The 19,877-nt window shown below is 36.6% G+C and overlaps 1 protein-coding gene across 5 annotated transcripts in view; it reads right to left on the reverse strand.

Annotated features, from left to right (window-relative positions):
• PTPN4 (protein tyrosine phosphatase non-receptor type 4) overlaps positions 1 to 19,877 on the reverse strand; it is a 108,436-nt gene that overhangs the window by 30,505 nt on the left and 58,054 nt on the right. For all 5 annotated transcript variants that reach the window (XR_005257664.1, XM_038143636.1, XM_038143634.1 and 2 more), the window contains 4 exons: positions 17,687 to 17,750; positions 11,347 to 11,519; positions 7,626 to 7,694; positions 745 to 879 (listed from right to left, as the gene is read on the reverse strand). Coding sequence is in view for 4 of the 5 variants with exons in the window: in XM_038143636.1 (XP_037999564.1) it covers positions 745 to 879; positions 7,626 to 7,694; positions 11,347 to 11,519; positions 17,687 to 17,750 (441 nt within the window). In the remaining variant the exon portion in view is untranslated. The remainder of the gene's footprint in view (positions 1 to 744; positions 880 to 7,625; positions 7,695 to 11,346; positions 11,520 to 17,686; positions 17,751 to 19,877) is intronic.

The raw sequence follows: 19,877 nt of genomic DNA on the forward strand, positions 1-19,877 counted from the left end.
CATTTGAAAACTAGCATGACATTATTAAAATTCTTTTAAACATGCATGATTAAGTTTGTTATGCTTTAAACACCATTATTACACAATTTTCCAGTAATTTTTAAATGCTACAGGTATTTACAACATTGATCTTGCTAATAATATGCTGTAGAATCTTAAAATCTTGTCGTTTATGTAATACAAAATTGAATAATACTGATTCTTAAGAAAGTTTCAGCACACTGAGAAAATTGGTCACCCTCCAAAAGAAATCAGGACTGTTTTTTCATTAACTTCAAACAGAAGGCTCTATCATATGAAGAGGGAACATTGAAAGGAAAGGCAGAAAAATTGAGAGGAATAAACCTGCAAGGATTTCTAAAAGAAAATTTTCCCCCAATGTTTAAAAAAGTGGTATTAAATAATATAAATTATGTTTAAAATATCACAGATTTTATCATCAGGGTCTTTTTTAAACCAAATTAATAACTTAGTTTTAACTGTGCTTGAGAAAACTCAAACTCTCAAATTTAGGGTAGTGTGATACATCCTACACTTTTTATAGGTCAAGTGAGAAGCACCTGAAACTCACCCCAAAAAAAACTTTTCTGGAATCGGAAGCTAAGTGTTACAGAGAATCATTCAGCACACATTTTTTGAAGCTATTTGTCTACGTAACACATGAATCCCTTTATTATGCAAGTAGGTCAGTCACATTAGAGGTAGAGAGTCACTTGTAGGGAGAGAAGATTTGATGCTACTCACTGATTTGGGGTTCCAGGTGGAGACCGTGACGGGAGGCTCTGTGTTTCCAACCTATCATCAGACAGCGAGTTCCTACTCACTACTTCCCAATCCATCCCACTCATTACTTTCCGTGCCAAGGGTTTACTGGGGGATCTAGAAGAAGAAAGTCAAATGACTAACCAAAAACTGTATGATGTAAGAACAAAATTATATAAAACTCACCGCAATGAAACTGATGTTCTATCACAGGAAACCAAATGATATGTAAGAATGGAAACATAATAATGCAAAGCTGTATTTACACGGGCAGTTCTGTATTTTCTCCATCTACTGTACTTCATTTAATGTATTTTGAAAAGAATGCCATTGAAAGACTAATAAACTACTGTTGGCTGTGAGGGAGACAGGCAAGACAGAATCTGAACTCACTTTCAATGCCTCAAAGACAATCTGACTCAAACAGCATAATCACTGAGAGATCAGAACTTAATAAATGTAGAACAAAACTAAACAAATAAACAAGCGAAAAAATCCCCTCTAAGTAACACTACTGTTTAGCCACCTCAGGAAAAATAAACCAGTGAAAACATCAGGCCAAAACATTCCCAAAGACTTTGAAGAACTGAAAGTGAGGTAATCAACAACATGGCAACAGAGTTACGAAGTTTTGTTAAGACACCAGGGATTTCCATCAAGACCACATGTTTTCTCCCAGAATGTGCCTTGTCACTTGCCAGGCAGATGCAATAATATTATTTAACTATTTAAACTTCTTTGTGGGTAACAGAACTTCATCCGGTTTTGTGCCAAAAACGTCCTTCAGGTTAAAGGTCATTCTTAGCAGTGCTTTTATACAAAAGGAATTCTGTTTTCTACTTGTTGCCCTCTCTTGACATTAAAAAAACTTTTTCTTCCCATTCTCCGGTCATTCCAGGATGCCTACAATCTCCTGCTGTTTCTTTCACCTCTTTCTTAAGCACAAATGGAACCATTGTAATCTCTCATGAAATACAACATTTCCCTTTTATATTGGAAAGCAGCAAATGAATCATGTGAGGTTGCTTTTTTCTTAGCATTGCATTGGATAGTTCAGTCATCCTGGAACTAAACACACCCAGAGTTTGGTAGTTTGTTGTTTTCAACTGAAAATTCTTCAGCTAACAACAAAAATACTTTTAAACAATCCATACATGTCCTGTATATTTTCTGTTACTAGGTTTTTACTTTACTTCTACTTCTTCTAGCTTTCATGGTGTTACATAGTTCAGATTTCTCCTCTATCATTAATCAACCCTCTCTAGTTCCAGTGATACTTCAATCTTTTGTGACATGATAATTTCATTTCCATTTGCCTCCATATTCTATCACCAAACTCTCCAGCTTTGCACAATGAGGTGACAACATATTATTATATGAGCAGTACAGCTCCATACACCCATGTAAAAAAAATCATTTCTGCCTTCACTGTCCTTGTGACACATGGTAACTGTTCTTGATCTTCGTTATTATTACTGGTTTACTGAAAGAGCAACTCCAGAAAAAAGGAACTTTGAGAAATTAAGGAACTACCTGCACACAAACTACACCCTCTGAAAACGGGAAACTTGTGAACAAATGTATTTTTGCATCTCAGAGAACTTAAAACTCAATGCAAGTCACCACCTTGAGCAGATAATATTGTCCTTAACATTACCCAAAAAATCTACAACAATAACTAATCAAGTACTATACTGAATAAGCTTCATAGACAGAAATAAGTATGATGTCAATACTGTTTGGTACTAATGGAGTGGTGGTGTTCTTGTGGAGGGTTTATTTTTATTTTTACCTCACCAAGCAGTTCTAAACATGTCTTGCACTCTGCTTTACTGCTCTGAATTCTTACTGAGTAACAGCTGACAAATTTCAGACAGTTAAACGAGATGGGCTATTCTATATAATACTATTTCACCTGGGGAAAAAAAAAAATCTAATAGTGTATTGATATTTGAAAAGAGGGAAAATATAAATTAATTCATCAGGAGAAGCACATCCTTCATGCGCTTAGCACATGCTAAGCAGTTTCTTAGCATGCTTCACTATATTTAAGGAATATTAATTTGATTTGAAAAATAATTAGCTTGGTATCAGATCAATTAAACCAAAATTCCAATTTCTGTAATTTGCTTCAAATGTGAGCAACTCAAACCCCTTTGGTACCTTTCTTCACAAGCATGTACATGCAAGCAGTTCTGAACAGGTAAAGGCACATAAAACTGAAAGAGCAGAACTGAAATGCGTGTCTGATTCTAGCCTTTGGTTATTCTTTTATTGATCAGGGCTCTGATTAGCTGGACCCTACTGACACCCAATCATCTGTTTGCAGCCAGCAGATGAGCACCAAGAGCCAGCTCTGCCAAGAGGTGGATTCTACTACCAGCCAAAGAACAGTCTGAGAGAAAAATGCAGAAGAATGTAATATAACCAATGCTGAATTAGGTAAGTACAGGACTGCAGATACAGTATTTGCTGACAGACGTGTAAAGGCAATTACTGAACCTCATTTACCTCCAGTGAAAAAGCAACGAACGAAATGTAGGAAAGCTGGAGAGGGGGCTTTTCTTTATTTAACATGCAACAACAGTATAAGTGCACCATCCTTGCCTGTGTGAAACCAGGTAAATTACGAAGAAAAACACAGGAGCATATTGGGTGGGGAAAAAAAATCAAGTTTTTCCAAAAGTTACATTTTTGACCGCTTCAAAAGCCCCCACTGCTTTGTATCTTAAGCCTAAGTCTGTAACTATGTTTATGTAAACTTCCTCAATTGATACAAGAAAGGAACACAACTCCAAAACGAGCAAAGCATCACCTTCTTCCCTATGAAAACATCCAATGTCAAGAAAACACTCACCTTTTATTGTGGATAAGGTCTGATCTTTCAGAAGATCACCTTACCCCCATGATAAACAGCTGCAGTGTTTATCACCAAAGCTTCGTCTCAATTATTTTATTAACAGCTCTAACCTCAGAGTCCCCACCCACTCATGTTTGTTGCCCCAATTTCCTGTCTTTGCAGAAATTTCAAAGAAAAAATTACCACACTGCAGAACTGAACTTCTTAGTGCTGTGCCAATTTTAGTTCTCCTGTCAACACTTCTAAATTCAACAATAAGATTTTTTTTTAATTAACATTTAAGATTTGTTGTGATATATACCTACAAATTTGTCCTTTATCTCTGACTTCTAACAATATTAAAATAATTTTCTCACGCCAGAGTGCAGCTGAGGAGATGGGAGAGAAGAACTAAGATGTATAAAACTTTGAAATTTTAGAATTTTAAATTTCACCTCTGTCTGCTCAGCCTGGATGCTTCCATTGCACCCAGCACAGGGCACTGATAGTTAACAGAATAAGCCATTTTCAGATTTAATTTTGGTGTACCTGCAGAAACATTCCTAAGAGTTGGAAGCAGTCCCATCTACTTGAGTAGCAACAGAAACTGAAAACCTTACCTGCCCCCAAGTCGCATGAGCTGCAATGTTACAGCAAATACAAAAAATAAAGCCAAACACCCAAAACTGAGTAGCAGGGATGAAATTACATAATGCAACTAAAAAAACCCATGACATTATATTAGCTCAGCTACAGTACAGAAAAGCCTTCAAATACAGAATTTGTTTGGCATCCACAGCTGAAGGGCTAAAATCTTGCAGAAGCTGGGAAAGAACAAAGGTGTTGTTTGGGAATACAGGTGGGAATTTAAAAAGTAATTTCTGTCCCAAAAAGAAACATAACCTGAAGCCACAGCCTTGCTTTGTATTTTGACAAGGAGTACAGGGAACACATTTCTCAGCAAAACTGACAAATACTGCTGCAGACCAAGAGACTAAAACTATATACAAATCTGCAAGGTACATCACACAAATGACATATGCAATTTAAAGCACCTGAGAAAGTATTTAATGGACCTGAATAAGTGCATAAATGAAGCAAGATTGAATTTTTGGAAACAGAGACTCCAATTTATGATAGGGAGTTTGCAGATACAAATGACTGACACCCTCTCACTCAAACTCCCTGCTCTCAGCCCCCCGTGCACACCAGAACTGAGCAGCCCTAGAATATTTTGCAAGGGCTCTAAGAGAAAGCAGTGTCCTTTAAGAATTCCCTCAATTCATTACTTGTTTGAACCTTTTTTTACTCTTATTATCTACTTTTATTGAGTTTCTGGGAATTCTTATGGGGTTGCATGGATTGTGAATATCCTGCAATAAACGAAGCCAAGAGAAAAGCTGTAATGAAAACAATAAAAAAAACCCCAAAACAACAAAAAACCCCCAACAACAAAAACCCAACGCCAAGAAAAAAACCAAAACACCCACAAAAAAATCTAAAAACTGCAGCAAGAGTCTTCTGAATGCTGAACATGGTGTTGTATGAAGATTTTAAAAAAGGCACCTACATAATGTATGAGATTTATTAAAGAATATATCCTTCACAGTAGTAATTCCATGTTTAAAGGTTAAATGTAAAGGTTTCTACAATTTAGAAAAAATCCTTCAGCTAATTTTAAAGTAAAATCCTGAGAACAAACAGCTAAGCCTCCTTCCTGTAGATTAAAATTGCTTGTTTTATTTAGATGGCTGTTAAAAAATTTGATTTCCCTGTCTCATGCTCTGCACCCACGTTTCACTCAGTGTGTAAAGGCCAGAGCAGCTAGTCATTACTTGTGGCAATCAACATTTCCCAACTCAGAGCAAACAGATCACTCTAGTAACATCTCAGTGTAATTCTCTATGTTCATTTTCTTACCATGAAATAATTCAAAGGTTTGCTTAGACAGCATTAGTTCAAATAAGGCAGTTTCTAATTAGGTATTGTTAAGAAATCCAAGTGTAAATCTGAATAACTCTACAAAAAAACCACCCAAAGTATTTCTTTAACAGATCTTGAATTAATCTTCTTATGCAATAATAATAAAAGCAACAACAATTATTTAAACTTATGTGCCCACCTAATTCCCAAGAAAGACCTTAAAAAGCCACCAAATAGAATCCCACTGCCTGAGAGCTTAAAAAGCTGTTCAACGCTACCCTGACTTTGCCTGATAAAGACACACCATGAAAAAGAAAGGCAGGTTACAGGAATAAAACCCACACTATACCTGGAAAATCTTAGAAAACAAAATTTATCCTCTGTATGGATACAAAAGGGCTGACATCTACTCAGCATGTCAACCTGAGATGCAAATGTTTAGAAGACAAAGAATTAATGTTCTTAAATTAAGTTTCTTGAACAACACCGCGTTCTAGAAATGTCTTCTCTTTCAAGCTTTTTTCACTCTTGAAAATATTAAAGGTCTTTAAATTGAAAATAAACTAATTGCACACTGTCATGAGGAAGACAGAAGCAGCAGCTGATTTCTTAAAAGTCTTTTGAGATGTATTTGTTACAATACACCATTATTTCATTTCACTGATATAAACATATGCTTCAGACATCAATCATCAACACTTCTTAGAAACTCAAAATATATGGATAAATGCTCTATTTTGTAATAAAAAAGCAACAATGGAAATTAAAACTCCTGAGGATAGAAGAGTCAAGCATTTTATTAACTAAAAGAAGCCAAGATTTATAAAAATAAGACCAGTTCCAGCATGGCTTTTGATTTTATCAACTTCATCCATTTTATCCAACTATATTTTATAAACTACAAGAGACCCCCAGCAGCACTTGTTGGGTTTTGCTGCAAAGGAAAGAGTGCCATCTACTGCATAAGAGTTTCTGAAATGATAAAAATACTCATCAAAACTATCAGCTATCCTCCACTCTCTTGACTTGTGGGGAATTGCCAAGGTTAGAGTGCAACAAGAAAAAGTTTTTAACTGATTCACAACTGTCATTTAATGAAGTAAAGCTCACCTGTCACAGTGCTGACTCTCCTGAGAACTAAAGTTGCTCCAAGTACAAATCTAAATTCACTCCCATTCCCAAAGCAAATTAAATGGAGTAAAAAACAGTTTTACACAGAAAAAAATGGTTTTATAACATCTACTCGTTGAACCAGCATGTTACAGCATTTCTGCCCCTCAAACCTAGTATGGAGCTATCTATCTGTGGTGAGCTGAGCTAAAACCCAAATTAGTTTCTAATGCACAGAAAAGGGAAAGAAGGGGTGGAGACAGGGAAGGAAATCAAGGCAGAATTCACCAATGCTCTTAGAAACAGTGCTTGCAGGCACGTGGAAAATGGCAGGCACTTTGCTGGATTTACTACTAGAAGTCTGCAAGCATAAATTTGAACTCCAGAGTTCCTTAAGGAGCAAAAAGACATCTTGGTAAAAGCAGAAGCATAAAAAAAGACAGGGCTGCCCCCTCCCCATAAGGATTCCATTCATGATCAGAGCAAACTGCCGGGTGGATGTAGCAGGTGCTTTACTATGGAAAACAGCATCATAATTTCTGAAGAAATAACTAAATTTATGTCTTGAATTTGTTATTATAATCAAGAAACTGCTCAGGAGCCTGGAATAAAATTAAGTAATATATTCCTGATTAGCCAACTACTCTATGATCAAATACCTTCAGAAGCAGCTCACTTTTCATAGTAAAATGCCTCACAGACACTACAGTGATAACTGTTCTCACAAGTAAGACTCACTGTACTTATTCCTAAAGGAAATACACATGTACAGTTGCAAAATATTATTGCAGACAAAAATACCCATTAACTCAGTATATTAATGGAGTCTTTTAACAGCAGGAGACCATTCTTTGTAATAAAAACAGCACAGAGAGCTAACAGGTAATGGCAGGTAACAGGTAACATACAGGTAACAAAAAGCTATGTAAACTGAAGGCTATCCTGAGTTTTTAAAATATATAAATGGGAAAATATTAAGGAATGTACTTACCTTGCAAATACTCTGTCTTTATTTGCTCTTTCTTTACCATACTGCACAGATTGGACCTCTGTTCTCCCACTGGAAAGCAAAACAAAATCAAACCAACATGATTAAATAACAATTTCTTTTTCAAAATTGAACCATCCCAACAAAATGCCTAAATTCTGTTTTCAGTCATGCTCAAGCAATTGTCCTAGCTTCATTATAGCATAACTCTAGAAAGCACTTTGTAGAAATGTAGGCCTTCTTTCAAATAATTTTAGATGTAACAAAAGCTTTCCCTTCTGCTTGCTTTTTATCCAAAGCAATAAGAAATCTCTGCTTGTATCTTTGGGTAACACTTAACAATATTTCCTGTTAGAGCCACTATCAAAAACTTACAGCATCTCTTCCACACTCTTCCTAAACTACTCCCTGAATTGCTAGTAACTTAGTTGCTACTTAGTTTAGCAAAATACCACAAAAAATTACACAATAAGCACATCAGGATTGTATTCTTCCACACAACTTGTCAAAACTAAATTTAGATCTTGGAACTTGCTGGTTTTTCATATAAGACAAGATGGCTTGTGTCAAATCAAAGATTCTTTATAATATTTCATAATTTCTCTTCTAGAAAAAAACCCCAAATAGTAAGTATCTATAAGCACTTAAGAATTGGTGACAAGATATCACCAACACTCGCTCTTGTAGCCACATCTCCATTAATAACTTCAGAGCAAGCACAGAGTCTCCTACAGGGATATTTACATAATGAAACCAAAGTACAGCTATTTCCACCTCTGTATTACAGAACTACTGGATGCGTGAAGACCTGAGAAACAGGTCAGCGGGGATCTCATGAAATTCAGTGCAGGAAAATGCAAAGACTTGCAGCTGAGGAGGAATAACCCCTTGCACAGGCCGAGTGTCAACTGGCTGGAGAGCAGGTTTGCCCAGCACAGGTGAGAGCACATCTGGAATTCTTGGTGGAGTTCCAGAGCTCCACAAGTCAAGCAAAGGGCCACAAAGACAACTGAGGATCTGCAGCATCTGATGGATGGGGAAAGGCTGAGAGAGCTGGGACTGCTCAGCCTCAGGAAGAGAAGGCTCAGGAGGATCAAATGCCAGAAAGGCAAAGTAAAAAATACAGCCAGACACTTACTAAGGGAGTCCAGAGACAGGACAAGAGGCAATAAGCACAAACAGAAATATGAGACATCCTAATCAGGTCAGGCAGCAAGGACAGGGCTACAAAACAACAGCCTCATCACCCACCAAGACAAAAGAAAGTTTAACACTGAACCAGGTTGCTCAGATATGGTGCAGTTTTCTTCCTTGGAGACATTCAAAACCTGGCTGGATACGCTCCTAGGCAACATGCTACAGTGGACCCTGTTAGAACAGGGCATTGGACTCAGCAGTGTCCAGAGCTGCCCTCCAACGTCTGCCTTGCTGCGAATCCAGGAAATTTCTTTTTCCAAACTTGCTGCCAGCTAAATTGCTGGGGTTAAATATTTTAAACTCCAACAAGCAGTAAGTTGGCTGTATTTGCCTCTATTCCTTTCAAATAACTCTATCATTCTATTTGTCCTTCTAATAACTGATTTAAGGTTTTCAGACAATGCTCCTGCTCTTTTCTCTCTCTTTTTGGGCACTGAACTTGATCTGCTATTTTATTGCCTATTCATCCCTCATTGTGAAACACCACCAAAACCTTCTACTGTTGATTTCAGATTTTACTACTGTTGATTTCAGATTTTACTACAAAACTCTGTATCACTTCAGTGGTAACTTCCCTCCATTGTGAAAAAGGAACCTACTTGTTTCCCATCTGCTTAAAAGAGATGCTAATACACAGTAAAACTGTTCATGTTTTTTCATGAGTATTTGGTGAGGAATACTACAAGAACCACTTTGAAAAATCCAACGACAGTGTACAGAAGTCACCTTTGCTCACTAACTGTCTTCTAGATCCCTCTTGGAAGCTTTATTAAAAAATCCTAAATATTCTTTAACATTTGATGCATAGAAGCATTTTAGACCAATGGAAATAGGTTATGTAGCAAATCAATAGTTCAACAATTTCATATCCTCAATTTCTTTCAGAAATGGAGATAATTCTGTCTAGGCCTGTTAGTTCTGTATTTTACTGACTCATTTTGATCATACAGATGTTGGCTAGAAGTCTCTAGTCCAATCTCCTGCTAAAACTAGGTCACCTCTGGCCATGGCTTTGTCCAGCTGACTCTTGAAAGCCTCCACTAACAGAGAACCCACAGCCAGTCCAGGTAACTTGTTCTGGCAACACAGCTCTAAAAAAAACACTTTGCCTCATGTCCACCCAGAATCTTCATGGTGAAATCTCACCTGCCTGTTACTAGCACCTTTGGGTCCATCAGTACTGTCATTACCCTTGAAGTAACTTTAGGATTGCTGCTGAATTCCCCCTTAGCTTCCTCTTCACCAGATTAAACAAGCCTAGTGCCATCAACCTCTCTTTGTGGGCCATGTTATTCCTCTTACACTGCTTCTCAACAAGCTCTCAAACTACTTGCAGAAATTCCAGCCTTTTGGCTGTTCCAGCAGCTTCAATGACCTTCTTGGTTTTTATGCAGTTTCCCTTTTCATCTTATCTTAACTTGAATGTCATCAAAGAGCTATTCTGTAATAGTAACCACAATGATTCAGATTCAAAATCCTTACAGAAATGAAAAAGCTTCCTGAAATTCTCTACAGCAACATTGAGTCAAGTCTCAAACGCTGTTCAGGATCATAGAATGCTGTTTCTCAAATGGGTACTGTGAATGGTGGTCAAAAACAGATGCTATAAACAGTTAGCCACTGAATTACTTTCCTCTTTATACATTTATGCAATTCACAAGTGTGACAGAAATAGCCTGTTATTCTGTTTTCTAGCTTTTCATCATGTCCCTTTGTACGTCACAGACACTACTGCCATTCTAGATGGATGATTAGTAGCAGCTCTGTTATTCTCTGTTTCAGGCATGATTTAAACCACTGGCATTCTGCATTACTTGAAGAGACAGTTAATTCAGTCACTGAACAGAGACTGTTTTTTTAAAATAAAACGTATAAACCAGCAAAACCCAAAACCACCCACTCCAGCATTACAGGGATTATACATATTCCAGAGTCATTCTGTGCACCTCCAAGCTTTTTGCCTATTATTTTAAGTTCATCCTTAAAGGTTATGGATTTAATTTCCTCCTAATTTTCTAAAGTTCTGGGCTTGATACAGAACATGTATGTCCTTTGTTTTCACCTAATTCCTATTTGTATACATGTAGATAAGTGGACTTCACTTCTACATGCTTCTTTTCAGTGATTTGTATTTGGTATTTATTTAAGTCTGTTTTGTTGCTGTTGCTGCATGCAGTATATGAGACTAAACAGTTTTCAAAAAGAGCAGGTCAAAGACTTTGAAGTTTTGAGACAACATTTTTAAGATAAACATAACCCAGCAGGAGAACAGGCCAAGAAATGCAGCTTGGGAGACAACCTCAGAGCATTAGTGCAATAATGACCACTAATAATGTAATAATTGTATTTTCAATCTATCTTTAAAAATTAATGACATTTGAAACTTACGCCAACAGGGAAGGGGAACAGTTGTAGGATTCAAAATCAACTTGAACTACGTTTTAATGTAGATTCTAGATAAAGCCCTGTGTTTATTGATGAGCTCACTACTTTTATTTTTTCCCATATATTTCAAAGCAGCACTTACCAGTACCGGAACTTGGAACCCAAAGTGAAATAATGTGCAAAAAAGTTCTTCTGAGGCGGGAGTGGTCTGTCCAAACGGAAGAACGTGTGATGCTCAACACAAGCTTTCCACAAATTCTTACATGCTCGGTAATTCACCATATTGAATCCCAGTAATGTTTCCCTAGTTTCATGCTAAAAAATGAGAAAAATGTATTTTAGATAAAAATTATTCAAAGTTCTTTTTGAAACTAAGAAATATTGTTGGCTTTGGGGTATTTTTTTTAAATAATGCTTTTTGAAGTGGTACTTTAATTTTCTATTAACTTTATGTACAACAAACTCATTTGAAATACCTTTACAATTTCTTTAAAGAATTTTTGTTCTTCCCCCGAGTTATTTTTGTTTTAAAAGCAGCCTGCTCAAAGGTTAACAGTCTGTTTAGTTATACTGAAACAAGTCTAAAAGTTATGACCCAAATGTCATGAAAAGAATTCCATGATTTGGGAGCTCAAAGACAATGTGCCTCTCTGTTCAAAACTACAGTTAAGGTGAGTAATTGTCATGAACATGTGGCAGTTGGAGATTGGGAACAGGTATTGATCTCAAGAGCAACTGACAGTTCCTACTTCTAAATTATTAGGTTCCTGGGAAATGCAAGAAGCAAAGTGGCAAAGCAAGCTAAGCTATTCTGCCTGTTGAGAGAGCTTGGTAACAACCTCTGTAGGTCCAGAAATATCAGCAGCATTTTTCTTTCTCTTCACAGAACTAAATTCTCCCCGACATTCTGCACACCTTAACTGATTTAACTTAGTAGTAAAGTCCTTTTCCAAGTTAAGCTTTTGTTGGTCTGCTCATCTTCAGATCTGCTGAGAAACTGAGGCACAGAGACCTGCAATTCTTCCCCCAGTGTTGTAGTCAGGAACAGGAATGACACTATTTTCAGCCACAGGACAAATTTAGGGCAAAATAAAATGGATTTAAAAGAAACAGCAAATTCTAACTATTTATTGATGAAATTTAAGAAATTATATTCAAGAAACTAAACGCTGATATTTTAATTCAATTACAAAGATTACTTATATCTGTTTTTCATTTCCCAGTATTGCCAACTGTTCCCTGTATTTTCTAGACATGTGACCAGAACGATTTAAAAATTAAAAATCAGAAACAAGATAACAGAAATTAAGCCCATTACTTATGCAGTTATAAAAGGCTTTATCAACAACATAAAAGTCAAACAATATAAACAAGGTAGATTACTATTCTGCAAGAGAGCAACCATGTATAATTGTGGACTGCCTTCATCTGGATCCAGTAAAGGATGAAACAGCTAAGATTTTAGATTCTAACCATAAGTAATCATGATGTAGCAGATTTTCATGTTCTGTCAGCCTTTTAAGCAGTTGGAAAAGAAAATTTGACAAGTTACATGAGCTGGTGATCATTCATTTTAATGTCATTCAAAGTATTATAATTATGGGTTGGGGAAAAAAAATATAACCTGCTGTTTCCCCTAGTTTGTATTCCAGCAAATGAGCCGATCTGAATCTCATTCCACCATCTGATCAGTAGATCAGACATGAAGCATGAAGGAGGAGCTGGTATGGCAGCATGAGGAGCTGCGGCAAGATCAACTTAATTGTAATGCAAGACAGCACTTTCACAGGAACTTGGTGTGCTAGAGCTTTAAAGGTACCTTAACAATAGTTCTATTCATAGCTTTTAAAGCTTTCATTGCAGTGCAGGGAGAACTGATCCTCAAACCCTACCCTTCATCTCAATTACAGCTAGGAAACATTGTTTAAGGTAAAGAATAATATATGATATTGGCTCCTAAGTGCATTCATCCCTCCCCTATTCACCCCTGAAGGTTCTGTAATATTCCAATGTAACTTGAACACTTGAAATTCATCTTAGCTGATAATTCTGGGGTGCAAGATCTGGTTCTACTGCTGGATTTAGAGAAAGGCTGTCCCTGTATTCCTTAGAAACAGCAGGCTTGAATCAATGTGGGCTCAGCACAGGACCCCAAGCTGACATTTGTAATATCCATGGAAGTCCAGCTGAAAGCACATAAAGTAACAGGACAGTTATATTGCAGCCCTGCAGCCCACGGAATGCTTTTACAACAAGATGCAGCATGCTCTATGGTCTGATAATGACATGCAGGCATTTCAGGGGGTTATGTCTGCTGAGATCAGTGTTGGACAGTGTCAGAGAGTCACAGCAGGATTCTGCTCCAAAATTATTATCTTACTAATTGTGTCTGTGGTTTTTATTAAATAGAGGAAAACAGTCTGCTTGCCATGGAGAGGAAGAGTGAAGCTGCTGGGAAGCAATACTGGTAATGAAGATCTGGGCCCCAGCACAAAACTACAGTAAGACAAATAGAGGTAGGATATAGTGAAGTCCAAATCATTTTTGTGATTCCTATTATTAAAAACGCAAACCCAGCAAAAAAGCAGACTGGATATTGGTGCTCCTCTCACACAGAACAGCTCAGTACTTGAATAAGCACCTTGAGTGGGGCCATTCATTCAAACCCACCTTTGCCTGCCTTGAAACAGTGACTCCAGAGCACTGCTCCAATCTCTTGCTACTCAGGAAAGAAACTGGGTTGAAAAACTTAACTCTAATGGGACCCTTTTACTCTGGCTTAACAAGGCAAAATCCCATAAAAAAAAGCGCAGAAATTCCCTGCCTCATCTCAGAGAGACAAAAAAGGTTTGTGCTCTATAACGGCAGATGCTCCCTACACGCAACATCTTCTAGAAATAGGGGCAAAAGTCCTGTGAAAGTTTAAATGCAGCAAATATACTTCTGCCAGCAGTGCTTGCTCTTCATAAAAAAAAAGGCAATATACAAACTTTGACAGGATTAGGCAGCAATCAAGTAGGCATCTAATGAATGCCAGTGCTACTCAAGATCAAGTATGTATTTGGGCAGATAAGCCCATGCACTACCTTGTGATTTCAGACCAAGTTCTCTCTAAAAATCAGTCAAAAAAAGTCAGACAAAATTGAAAGCACAAACTTCAGATACATAACCTATAATTAAAAAAAAAAAAATCAATTATCTTGGCCACTCCATGAAACCAGGTTTCACTTATGGCCAGAAAGCTATCATGTTGTTTAGTTCCAGACTCAAGTATTTTTCAATGGACATCTGCCTTCTAGAAGAGCAAAAGAAAATGTTGAACAGCTTCTTCGGCTGTCAAAGAATCAAGATCACAAAAACATGCTGGATGGTATTAAGAGCTTGATGCTGGCTATTGATACTACTACAGCCAAGGACACAACTAAGTAGAACCAGAGAAGTTTAGGGAAACATCTAGAAAAACTACTGAATTATTCTTAAGCAGCTTGAAAGCATGTAAGGGAAGCAGCATACAGAGCAGGCAGAACAAAGAAGATACGATGGGAAAAAATGCTATTGAAGTAATGGCCCAGGGGGCTTCTAATGTTGGGTGAAGAAGCCTACATATAACATACTTTTCCCCCACAAAATCATACAAAAACAACGGGGAAAAAACTATTTCAGTGGATATATGCTCCAGCCATATGATTGTCAGAATACTCCACCAGCTTCCACTCAAGATTGTATTATACTACCACTGGAAAATGACTGTGACATTCAACTGCTTCATCTCCCTTCATTTAAGTGATTTATTTAAACACAGATATAATCTAATAAAAGTAGGCAAATAATTCTTTACTTATGTTGATGCCTTTAAGCTATGCCAAGTCAGCGAATAAATTTAATAGACGATTATGAGATAAGGCACTTGCACTTTTGAGGACAGTTGCAATTAAAAGCTCTCAACACTTATTAGCAGTGTTTGAAAAATATCTTTTTAGAATTATATAAAAGTGTATGTAGCCCAGTTGGGAAAAAATAAAACCAGTGGAAAATTCCGTTCCCAAGTCCACTAATTTAATATTCTACAGCATCTCAGCTTTGCATGCAAATAAATGCAGTTTCTCAGATGTACAATTTGTTATGTATTTACACACTAGTTTGAAACACAGCATCAGCATACCATGAATGTATTTCCCCTGCCATATCGTAAATAGGTGATTTAAAATATGCACTCAAAGCACTAGACCAGAGATATTTTACATACCAAATGTGCAATCACTGAATCACTTTCACCTAGTTTCTGCTGCCTAAAGAGAGCCATTTAGGCTCCCTTTATTGTTAATGGGAGAGAAAACAAAAGCAAAAGGAAGAATATACCACCAGAGAACAACTCAATCCATCCTAAAACATACTTCCTGCTCAGGCAAGATATTTCAGCCTTTGTATGTGATTATAACAGAAGAAATGTAATGATGAGCTTTGGTGAGTCAAGTATCACAAATCAGAAAATACGTTCTTTTAACCTAACTGAAGCTGAATATAGGTGAGATGAATCTTATCCTATGAATCTAGTCAGAGAAAGTAACTCTGGAAACAATAATTTTAATATTAGCTGTGATTAAAAAATTAGTTTAAGTATGACTTCTTTGGAAGCCAAATTTGAGCTTTGATCTTAAGATATTCATGACTTGGAATAAATGAAAATTAAGTTCTTGCCACCAGTTTTCATCTGATACACAGAGTTAAAAAAAACACTACAAGGCTTTTTAATTTGTTGGCTTGGATAAGATGTCTCAGAAGAGAATTTAATTAATTATAAAAACTACACTCTCATGCAAGTAACAATATGTAGAGTATTAAAAAGCAACAGAGAAATAAGATGAGAAAGCTATCTTAGTATTACCTTCTATTATAAGCAGATTTCTTTTCTGCAGAAAATAGAGGAAATACTCAAGTACACAGTACCCAATCCTACCTTATATCTAGTTATCTTAATCTTTAGGGTCCTGAACTCTGCCACCACAGCATTTTCATCAAGTTCTGATTTAGGAAACAACTGCAGTCCATAATTTCTGAATTCCAAAAAACCCCAAATTCTTATCTCACATGCAAATACAACTTTCCTGCAACTGTAATGGAAGTTACACACACTGGTATCATGACAAAATTTGACCTCAGCCTGCCTTTGAGAAGCCTGTAGCTCTGGCAGAGTTTTTCCAAAAATGCTGTGTCATCCCAATAAAACATTCCCCCTCGACCTTCTTTGTATCACCACTTTTCTGCTCATGTTGCACGATGACTGCTCACATTCACAGACCTGCTCACTTCATGATTTTGAAGGATCTGCTTTTAAGATCCACCTGTTGATATTCCTTTTAAGATGCTCCTGTTTTCAGCACTAGTAGCAGTCACCAGACATTGGCCTGTCCTGACAGAACAGGTGTTTCTCTTCTTTAACCACGTTGTCTTGAAACCTGGAACAGCCTTACAGTACTCAAGATGCATTTCCGCCTAGAGTCATCTTTTATATCTAGTCTGTAACCCTGCATTTCAGGTCTTCAAACCACAGAATCATAGGACATTAAGGGTAGGAAGAGACCTTAAAGATCATCTAATCCCAACCCACCTGCCATGGGCAGGGACACCTCCCACCAGACCAGGTGGTTCAACCTGGCCTTGAACACTGCCAGGGCTGGGGCATGCACAGCCTGCTTCAGTGTCTCACCATCCTTACAGTAAATCCTTTCAGATGTAAGAATTGCAAAAAACCTCTTCACTAATCTGACAGGTTAATCACATAGTCATATTTTTAATAAATTTCTCCACCTTTCCCCAGTGCTATGTCCGTGATGGAAGCTCATCTCTCAGGGACACAGAACAATCAATTTCTTGCTGAATCAAATGCTTGGTGCTCCTGGGGTGCTTCATGGGGTAGCAAACACACACCTCAAGCAGTGAAACATGCAACTCCAACCTTTCCCACAAGAAATTTAGAAGTAGGCATAAAAATATATTATATATAATTTAAAACTACAAAGGAATTCTTATCTCCTCTGCTTAAATTCAAGTAATAAAGTCATCATGTATTGCTGAATTGGAATAATACAAATCAACATGTTTGTCAAACATTAATTTACAAGCATATATACAACTGAAGCAGCACTAACCACTACCTTTGAGTCTGGTTTTTCATTAAATTTAAATATAATATTGATTTACTTTCAACCTTTTCCACATTTATCTTACAAAAACAAGTTACATTTCCTGCATATAAGTGTAAAACTAAAAGTACCTAAAATATAAGGCAAATCAAATGAAAAAGAAAACTTATACAGCATTGTAATGGTCAATCTGAAACATGAAAGACCCAGAATGTTGGTGAAACTGGGCTTTTAATGGCAGAAAAAAACAATTAATCAACATAGTACCAGTCAGTATAATGCAGACATGCAGCAGAAGAAATGTCTTTGCTTTCAGATCAAATTTAAGACAGTACTCACCAGTTCTTTCCTAAGTTGAATAAAAAACTGCTTGCACTTAAAAGAAATTTTTACAATCTTCAACCTAAATGAAAAACAAAACCACAATATTAAAACATTTCACATACTGAATCATGGTTAAAGACTTAAATCCACCTACTGAAAACATACTTTCTAGAGAGAACAGATTTCCCTTCCATGGACAAAAAATAAGATATCAAAGATTACATAAAATAATTTGTATAATTTGAAATTTATGAACTGTGTATTTACGTTATCCACCAATTCACTTGTTTACAACCCAAACCCAAGGCAGTTGCTAATTTTGGTATCTTTTCCCCATTCCAAAACCCAAAGAGCTTTTCTATCCTCAGGTCATTCCAGGCAGATGTTCTCTTTTCTCAGGCTGCTTTTATTATCCCTTAGAATATGAAAAAATCCTTTGAACTTCACCTGATCCCTGAAAGACATTCTTTCTCTATGTTCTTACATGCCTTTAAATATAACCAGAACTTGTTTTAGTAAAATAGTTAAGATAAGATGTAAGCACAGAGATAGGACTCACAACCTTAAAAAAAATAATCACGCTATTAGGAGGAAAAAACCATTTACAATATCACATGAAAGGGAAAAATCTGCCTACAGACATGTTCACCTTTCAGGTTATCTATAAACATATGAAATACTGACACTAATTCCAGACTCTTTTGGATGGTCACTCCAATAGTAGTTACACAAAATGGGAAAGGACAGGCTGTATTTTCATCACATCCTAATGATACACTTCTTCAAAGAAATGTAATATTAGGGTAGTCCATCTATTTTATTAAATAAACAAGAGTATCACTTTGGTCAAGTAAAAAAGTGAGGTTCAAACTGTAAAAAGAAAAACATAGTAACTTTTGTTACTTGAAAAATGAACAACTGATAAAATACTGCAAACTGACTAGAACTACTACTTGCATATTTATCACTTGCTGAATAAAAAACCCTTTAGACCAGGAAGGTTGAGAAGCAAAACATTGACACCTAAGTTGGATATCTATATATAGAAATTATCTTCTTAACTAAATCAAATAAAGACATTTTTCTCCAGAGGATTATTCAGAGCAGGAACCTAAGTGGGATGTCCTAATTTGTTCGAAGAGTCCTTATCTGCAGCAACATAAAGACACTCCATGAACATTAGTGTTTAAATTATGGTAATTTACATCTTTTCCCATTTCTTTTTTCTTTCCCAGCCTTGCCATTAGTTTAACAGTTAACTAGTGCTGTAGGATAATGTAGTACTGAAAAACAGGTATCCAAACATCTACTGTACCTATAAAGCACTAGGAAGACGCTACACAGCTCCAGCTGCACAGGAACAAGAATAAGTGGAAGCAAAAAGAAGTAATATGTCTATTATCGAGCTATATTGTGGAAATTGGTATTTCAGATTATTACTCATAGCAAAAGAAAGCCTCTAACAGGGTGAAATGGGGAAGAGTGGTTCTTTTTTTTTTTTTTTTTTGTAAAGACCAATTATGTTGGAAATATAGTCTTCGCAGCAAGAAATTAATATCCATGGTGTCAGCTGATATGGTTGAATACAAAGAAGAACTGTTTAGGTAATTACACACACACAAAAAACCACACTAAGAATTTAGATCAGCATCCCTGGCATGCAAACAATACGAAGCAGAACTCAGAGAAACCTCCAACTTCCATTAGTGACGTGTAGCTTAATTATGACTTAGATTGTACGTACTCAGTAATTTACCAGTGTGATTTACAGAACCTATTTCTACTATTGCTGTTTTCCCAAAAATAACAGCAGTAAAATCAGACTGAAATAAAACCTTCCTGATTATTACAGCATTCCATTTGTAAAGCAGCCTTAGCCCAGAAATGGCTCCAACATCTCAAAACTCCCACCACTTGAAGGATATCTTTCCTGGAATGTGTCAGTATTATAAGGGCGGGTCTGGCTGACTGGTACAGTAGTTTCAGGTTGATCATTGCAAGCTCCAGTTTTAATTTACCCAATAACCAAGAAGACCAGAAAGTTAAATGCTTTGTAATTGTCTCAGTCTTACTTTTCTTCAAAGGCATACAAGTAAAATGCTCACCACGTTCAGTTGTACTGGTGGCAGATAACACTTTGATATTAGCTTAGTTTACTCTTTCTCTACAAAAATCAACTAAAATTCGACCAATGACACTGTTTCTC

The sequence above is a fragment of the Motacilla alba genome, chromosome 7 (genome assembly GCF_015832195.1).
Source record: "Motacilla alba alba isolate MOTALB_02 chromosome 7, Motacilla_alba_V1.0_pri, whole genome shotgun sequence".
Classification (NCBI taxonomy): Eukaryota; Metazoa; Chordata; class Aves; order Passeriformes; family Motacillidae; genus Motacilla; species Motacilla alba.